The sequence below is a fragment of the Myotis davidii genome, unplaced genomic scaffold (genome assembly GCF_000327345.1).
Source record: "Myotis davidii unplaced genomic scaffold, ASM32734v1 scaffold798, whole genome shotgun sequence".
In the NCBI taxonomy this organism is placed as follows: Eukaryota; Metazoa; Chordata; class Mammalia; order Chiroptera; family Vespertilionidae; genus Myotis; species Myotis davidii.
The window spans coordinates 183,100-191,675 of record NW_006289818.1 but is presented as its reverse complement, the minus strand read 5'-3'; the positions used below and the strand labels follow the sequence as shown (position 1 = coordinate 191,675).

The 8,576-nt window shown below is 40.9% G+C and overlaps 1 protein-coding gene across 1 annotated transcript in view; it reads left to right on the top strand.

The window, feature by feature from the left end:
- IL13RA1 (interleukin 13 receptor subunit alpha 1) overlaps positions 1 to 8,576 on the top strand; it is a 63,147-nt gene that overhangs the window by 12,961 nt on the left and 41,610 nt on the right. The window contains exons 4-5 of the mRNA XM_006762532.2: positions 3,148 to 3,286; positions 7,134 to 7,254. Coding sequence (XP_006762595.1) covers positions 3,148 to 3,286; positions 7,134 to 7,254 — 260 coding nt within the window. The remainder of the gene's footprint in view (positions 1 to 3,147; positions 3,287 to 7,133; positions 7,255 to 8,576) is intronic.

Below are 8,576 nucleotides of genomic sequence, written 5' to 3'. Positions count from 1 at the left end.
GGGAGTGCCACTCAGCCAGAAGCTGGCTCATGGCTGGCCAGCGCAGTAGTGGTTCCAGGAGCCTCTTCCACCTCTGTGGCAGCACTAAGAATGTCCAACTAACGGTTTAGACCTGATCCTTGGGGGCCTAAGCCTTTAGTTGGACATCCTCCGAGGGCTCTCTGGCTGCCAGAAGGATGTCTGACTGCAAGGTTAGGCCTGATCCCGCAGGGAGTGGGCCTAAGTCGACAGGTGGTCATCTCCCAAGGGGTCCTGGACTGTGACTGGGCGCAGGCCAGGCTGAGGGGACCTTCTCCAACCCCAGTGCACAAATTTTTGTGCACTGGGTCTCTAGTATATATATATTTAAAAAAGATGAATCAAGGGTTTATAATGATTCTTTTAAAAATTAGCTTAAGTGGCTCTCCCCATCACTGTTTTAACAATCTAATAGTTTCCCAATCTGGCAAGTGAAAGAAGGATCTGGCATTAGATTTTAGATAGTATCTTTCACCACCAAGAGATAGACAAGTCTCACCAGGTGCATAAATTAAAAGATTGTTGTTCTCTCCAGGCATCCAGAGAGGCAGAGCTGAAACTGATATCCCTTTCGTTCTTAGAAGGGAATCTGCAACTGGGAAAGTTTTTACCCAGCCAAAGTTTTGACCCCGCCAAAGTTTTGACATTGGTCCTAACGGGAGGGATCAGTTCAGGACTCTTGCCTTGATTTTTGATAAAATTTCAAAGAAGGCCAGATTATTTTAAGGGTGGAGTATAATGTCATACAGCAGCTAGCTACCAGTGGAATGAGTCACCATAGCTGAAAGTCACATGGGAGCCATCTCACATACCTCATCCAGATCTGCTGGGAGGGCTTTAGTTCCTTGCCAAGAAGTGTGCTTGACCTGGCGATCATTGACAATGTGGGTCCCTACTTTATTTATGCCAACCTAATATTATTTACCTTGAGCTTTGAAAGATATTTTAAAAAATGATTCTATCCCCCCGCACACACCATCTCTTTTCTAAGTCCTTTTATTATTCCTATGCCCAAAACATAAGGTTTAAATTTAGGTACTAAAGTATTTTTCCAATTAAAAATTTCATTATAATAAAAATATTTGTGTAATAAAACTCCTCAGCCCTCTCCCTGAAACAATATCTAATGTAATAAGAGAACTGAGATTTTCCCATGATGATTCTAATTTATGGCATTTGACTGCACATTTTTCCCCTGGTGTCTTCAAAGGGCAAATGCAGCTTCCAAATAAGAATTATCAAGGATCCTTGGGTCAGGGTGGCTCCTTCAGGGCTATATAAGAGGTCCTGGAATAATATTGTTTTGTTCAGCATCTTTTTGTTATAACATTGATAGGATGCCATAGGAACTCAGCTCTTTTATATCAATTAGCTTGTGGTAAAACTAGCTTCATTATACATCATTGTTGTTTCACTTAAAGTCGCAGAACCTACTGATGGCATTAATGAGGACTTAGTGTGTAAGACTTGTGCTTATGAAAATTGTGAGCTTGGTGAAATTTGCATTTGGACCTTTCCTGCCATCATTACCAGGATTCTGGGGCTGGCTTTCTGCTTCACAGGCTGAGAAACTTCATTTCCTCAGAAAACATTCACCTCTCAAGGGCCATTTCCTTACTTTGCCATGAAAACTATAAAAGTGAAATAATCTAGAAAGCCTTCTGTTGGCCTCACTGGTGTGTTCCATCCCTGTTGGCAGCAACTGTATGGAAAGCCAAACGATAAGTGGGCTTCTTGGCTAGGAATTAGTTGTGAAAATTTACTTCACGAAGAATAACAAGAGGCCCCACTGAGGGTAGGCATAGCTTTGCTGGTAGGACAGAAATACTCAATGTCCATGGAGCTAACTCACCCTTTCTTGTCTCCAAGCCAGAATTTTGCTAACAGACATTTATTTTTATTTTCTTCCAGGGCTGACCAACTAACTCCCTTTTCAGAGGGCTGTCTTGTCCGGGCCTAAAAGCTGTTCAGTTTCTATAAAGTGATTTTCTTTTGTCTTTGCTATTCATGAATTCTTGATTTGCTAGCTACCTCTCAGATGGCATCCTTTATGTCCTGGTTTTGGGAGTATCTCATGTTCACGTGGCAGCAGGCATGTGAAATGGAAGAGTAGAGCCTTAGGGTGGAAAATAGAGTCAGCTGTGACCAGTTTTCCCCTTCGTGGCCATCAGCACGTATATACAAGGAAATGCTATCTTCAACTTGAGTCAGAAACTATTGCAAAACAGGAAACTCTTTGGAGCTCTGATTCAAAGCAACTCCATTTTTAATAATTCTAACTCCGTCACCTTGGGAGATGTTTTCCTGAGGAACCCTTTAATCTCATTATTCTAAATCATAATAACTAGATTTGTGATTTATGTCTGTATGCTATCTTTAAGTTGGCTTTCTGTGGTTTCACAAAACTTATCTACTTTTTAGAATAAGAGTGTGGTATACTCAGTGCATATATCAGCTGTTAAAATTTCTATGGGTATGTAATATAGTAAAAATGGTCAAACAGTATAGAAAGATGTTTAATGAAAAATCTCTCTTTGGCCCTGAGGCCCCCTTTCTTTACTTCCTCTCCTCAGATGTGACCAGGATGACTAAGAAATTCTTTTTACCTTGATCTTGATGGCATACTGCATCTGCTTGGAATGGAATTTTGATAATATTATTGTGTTTTCCATAGAATTGTTTTTAGACAGTTTATGTTTTAGTATGGTAGGATTTATAGGTAAATGTCATAATGTTTATACATTTAAAACATGGGAAATTGTCTTTTATCTATAACAGGCTTTCTTAATGCCAACACCACTAACATTTGGCCCAGGCTAATTCTTGTTATAGGGGGAAGGGAAGGCTGTCCAGTGCACTGTGGGATGTTTAGCAGCATCCTTGGCCTCTACCCACTAAATGCCAGTAGCAAGTCCCTTCAAGTCATGACAACTGAAAGTGTTCTTAGACAATTCCAAAGGCCCCCCGGGGTTAGGGGGATGCAGAAAATCACCCCAAGTCGAAATGACTTATTTATACCATTGTATAACTTTCCATTTTTTATACATCTGGGCATGCTAATGTTTTATTATGTAAGTGTATTTCTGTATGTTTGCTGTAGCAATGCCTATTTTTATTTCCTAACCTTAGAAAATTGCTCCAGAAACTCATCGTTCAAAAGAAGTGGCCCTGAACGAGAGGATTTGTCTGCAAGTGGGGTCCCAGTGTAGCACCAATGAAAGTGACAATCCTAGCATTTTGGTGGAAAAGTGCACCTCACCCCCTGAAGGTAACAACTGAAAGCAGTTTCTCTTGGTATATAGAGAATAATCCAAATTATCCATATGCTTATATTCAGTGTCCATTAATTCATTCAGTTACAAACATTTGCTGAATGTACTAAGTTCCAAGCACTTTTACTAGGTACTAGCAACGCAGTGATCAATATGAGGACTTCCCTGCCTTTGAGGTGCTCACCAACACCTTGAATAACAATGCTCAAGAGCTATATAGTACTTAATAATTTGGAAAATTACACACACACTTTTATTTTATTAAAATAAATTTTTATTGATTTCAGAGAGGAAGGGAAAGGGAGAGAGAGAGAGCAAAACATCAATGATGAGAGAGAATCATTGATCGGCTGCCTCCTGCACGCCCAACACTGGGGATAGAGCCCGTAATCCGGGCAGATGCCCTTCACCAGAATCAAACCTGGTACCCTTCAGTCTGCAGGCTGACACTCTATCCACTGAGCCAAACCAGTGAGGGCCATACACATACTTTTCATCAAGCCTCATAAGCTTGTCTTGTGAAGTAAGCTAGGCACATATTATTATTATTATTATCCTTTTCATTTTATGAGGGAACTGAGTGAGTTGCTGTAGGTCTTCAGATTCCAGATCCAGTGCTTTAAGAACACACAAAATATGTACTACCTTCCTCATTATATAGAGAGATTAGTTTGATATACAGGATATATTTGGGCAAAGATGTTAAAAAGGCAAACGAACTGCTGCCCTGGCTCCAATTCAAGATTAGCCCTAGGAAAAGCTGTCAAGTAGTCAGATTGTCCCCCACCTGCCTTCGTACCCATCACCCAGTATCCTTTTGGCTTTTATGTTGCAGGCAGGGAGTACATACTAGTTATACTGCTTAAGAGCAGAGCTGCTAGAACCAAAATGTCCAAGTTTACTACTTAGTTCTGCTCGTTTCTGGTTGCGTGACCATAGGCAGATCACTTAGCCCTTCATTAAGTTTCCTCATCTGTAAAATGGAGATGATGATCGTATCTACTTATCAGGACTGTTGAAAGGATTACCTAAGTCAGTATATGTGAGGCACATAGACTAGTACCTGGCAAAGAGTAAATGCTCTGTACATATTACCTATTAATATTATGTTGCCCCTTGTCTGTGCAGGGCACAACTATTACCTCCAAACATTAGCACTGCATGGCATGTTCTCCAGATTAGTGGTCGCCAACCTTTCAAACCTCATGGACTACCAGTGGTCCGTGGACCACCGGTTGGTGACCACTGCTCCAGACCATGCTGTCTACCTGCCTTGCACTGATCAAAAGTGTATGAAATAGCCCTAGCTATTGGCTCAATGCATAGAGCATTGGCCTGTGGACTGAAGGGTCCAGGGTTTGATTCTGGGTCAAGGGCACATATCTCAGTTGTAGACTCTGGCCCTGGCCCTGGTCCAGGTGCATGTGGGAGGCAGCCAATCGATGTGTCTCTCTCACATCAATGTTTCTGTCTCTCCCCCTCCCTTGCACTCTAAAAATCAATGTAAAAATATCCTCTAGATAGGATTAACAAAAAATATATGAAACAATATTTATAAAATTAAAGTTTGGTACTGCTAGGAGGCTGGGAGCATGGTTTAAAACAACTTACCTCCCATATTCTCATTTCTTTAGGAGTTTAATAAATAATCTGAAGAAAACTTAAATTGTTTTTTGGCAGTAAAATGGTTGATGATGGCTTAGTACAGTACTGCTTCAAGAATCCTGAGGGATGCCGAAACCAGTTTGGCTCAGCGGATAGAGCGTCGGCCTGCGGACTGAAAGGTCCCGGGTTCGATTCCGGTCAGGGGCATGTACCTGGGTTGCGGGCACATCCCCAGTGGGAGATGTGCAGGAGGCAGCTGATCGATGTCTCTCTCTCATCGATGTTTCTAACTTTCTATCTCTCTCCCTTCCTCTCTGTAAAAAAACAATAAAATATATTAAAAAAAAAGAATCCTGAGGGATAAGAGGTTTGCATTTTAAACAGAGATGTCCTATGTAATAAGGAGCTAATATGCAAATGGTCATCATGCCCTCACACCAGAACTGCTAAGACACAACACTGCGGAAGAGGAATGGGGACCAGACAGGCACAAATGAGCTCGCTAGAGAGGAATGGGGACCAGCCAGGCTGCCACCCGGGAGAGGGACAAGCTGCCTGCCCTGTGGCCCCTGGTGTCAGTGGCTGCACCTGTGGCCTGGGAAAGGGACAAGCCGCCCACTCCATGGTCCCGGGCACCAGCGGCTGGGGCTGCAGCCTGGGAGAGGGATAAGCTGTCCACTTTGTGGTCATGGGCGCCCCCGGGTGCGGGGTGAGGCAGAGGCAGTTAGGGGCAGTTAGGGGCAGTTAGGCCAGCAGGGGAGCAGTTAGAAGCAATCAGTCAGGCAGGCAAAGGTAGTTAGGGGCGATCAGGCAGGCAGGCAGAGGGGTTAGGGGCTATCAGGCAGGCAGGCAGGCAAGCATTTAGGAGACAGTGGTCCCAGATTGCGTGAGGCAGTCAGACATCCCCTGAGGGGTCCCAGATTGGAGAGGGTGCAGGCTGGGCTGATTCCCACCCCCCATGCATGAATCTCATGCACTGGGCCTCTAGTTTAATATAAAGACTTGATGCTTCAACTAAAAAATATGTTAAGAGTAGAAATTTCAGATCATAAAGATTTTAAAGCTCCTAAAGTCATAACACACAATAGGCAACTACTAAGAATTATGTTATGCATACCTTTCCCCAAATTTGTTCAAGAAGAATGTTTAGTTTTTAAAACAAGATGTGTCAGTAGTAATCAAAAGATGAGGTAAATTATAACCTAGTAAACTTTATTTTTGTTAATCCTCACCCAAGGATATTTTTCAATTATTGATTTTTAAAGAGAGTGGAAGGCAGGAAGGGAACGGGGGAGGGGAGAGAGAGACAGGAACATTGATGTGAGAGAGGCACATCGTTTGTTGCCTCCCACATACACCCCAATTGGGATTGGGTATCAAACCTGCAACTCAGGTGTATGCCTTTGACCAGGAACCAAATCTGAGTCCCTTTGGTGTAGAGGCCAACACTCTAACCAGCCGGGGCACACCAGCCAGGGCTAAACTTGTTTTTTTTTTTAAATTTATTTTTATTGATTTCAAAGGGGAAGGGAGAGTGAAAGAGATAGAAACATCAATGAGAGAGAATCATTGATTTGAGCCTACAACCCTGAATCGAACCGTCACCTCCTGGTTCATAGGTCAATGCTCAACCACTGAACCATGCCGGCTGAGCTAAACTTGTTTGTTTTTAAAGATAGATAGTGCTCGCTTTGGCAGCACGTGTACTGAAATTGGAATGATACAGAGAAGATTAACATGGTTCCTGCACAAGGATGACACAAATTCATGACAATAAAAAATATTCTAATGGATGCTGCCAAGATAAATATATTTTTGATACTCCTTTTTGGAATTTATCTTCAGAATAGATAATATATTCCTTTGAATAATTTCAGAGAAACTCATTTTTTTTAAAAAAAATGAAACTGTTTATAAGAAGTAAACATTTAATTTTGGATTCAAGTGTGATAAATAAGTTATATAATGAAATTAAGCAATTTTGTTCAAAAAGTAAAGAATGTAGATAGGTTGTTTATATTTTCTCATTTAGGAATTCTGTAGTCATTTCTTATTACGAGAATATTATTTGACCTTTCAACTCTCCAGTTAGGGATATAAGAGGGCCCCCGCAATGACAATAGAGGTATTTTCTTAGTATTGGGAGGTGAGAGAGAAAGTTGTGAGCATTTTCCATTCCTACCAGTAGTCTGCCTTATAAGGAAAGGAAGGTCCTAAACTCTTGGCTCGGTATTCTAGGTGATCCTGAGTCGGCTGTGACTGAGCTACAATGTGTTTCGCACAACCTGAACTACATGAAGTGCACTTGGCTCCCGGGAAGGAACACAAGTCCTGACACTAACTATACTCTCTCCTACTGGTAAGTATGGACAAGAGATTTATAGAGAAATGACTGATTGTGATGGTGTTGGGAGCCTTTGGATCTAACTTAGTATTTTTTTTTTTTAAAGAACAGCTAATTCTTTTTGGAACACCCCAGGAGATGGGCAGTTTGCTTTAGTGAAAAATGCATTTGATTTTGGTGGCTACTTTGAAAAAACTTTCAAAAATAATTATAGATCCACAGGATGTTGCAAAAATGCACAAGGAGATCCTGCATACCCTTCACCCAGCTTCTCCCAATGGTAACATCCTGTGTAACTAGAGTACAAAATCAAAACCAGAAAATTGGCATTGGTACAGTCCACTCAACTTATCCAATGTTTACCAGTATTAAATGCACTCATATGAGTGTGTGTGTGTGTAATTCTATGCCAGGGGTCCTCAAACTATGGCCCGCGGGCTACATGCAAGTACAAATATTGTATTTGTTCACGTTTTGTTTTTTTACTTCAAAATAAGATATGTTCAGTGTGCATAGGAATTTGTTCATAGTTTTTTTTTAAACTATAGTCCGACCCTCCAATGGTCTGAGGGACAGTGAACTGGCCCCCTGTTTAAAAAGTTTGAGGACCCCTGTTCTATGCAATTTTATCACATGTATTGATATAGAATGGTTCTGTTACCACAAGGATTCCTTAAGTTTCCCTTTTACAGCCATATCCACCTCCCTTCAGCACCTCCTCTTCCTCTACTCCTTTCCCCCAAGTTTCTAAACTCTGACAACCACTAATATGTTCATCTCTATAATTTTGTCATTTTAAGAATGTTACTGGAATGGAATCATACAACATATAACTGTTAGAGGCTGACTAAAAAAAAAAAAACCCACCTCTGTATAGTATCCAAGTTGTTGTGTGTTGTGTGTATTAATAGTTCATTTATTCCTTTTTATTGCTGAGTAGTAGTCCATGATATGGATGTACCAGTTGGTTTAAGCATTTATTTATTGGAGGATATCTTGGTTGTTTCTAATTTTTTGCTTATGGATGAGCTGCTGTGAATATTTGTGAACATATATCCATTCTCTGGAATAAATGACCAAGAATACAGTTATTAGGTCCTATGGTAATTGCATATTTAGATTTATAACAAACTGCCAAACTGTTTTCTAGAATGGCTGTACCATTTTCCATTCCTACCAGTAATGTGTGAATCTTTGGTGTCTACCTTTAAAAGGGAAAATTATATCATGCCCAGATTTACAAAGTAATTTAGCTCTCCACAAAATAACATATTTGATATTTATGACTACAGCTACAAAACCTGTTAAATTTCTAAATTCATCTTTAATCATTTCCT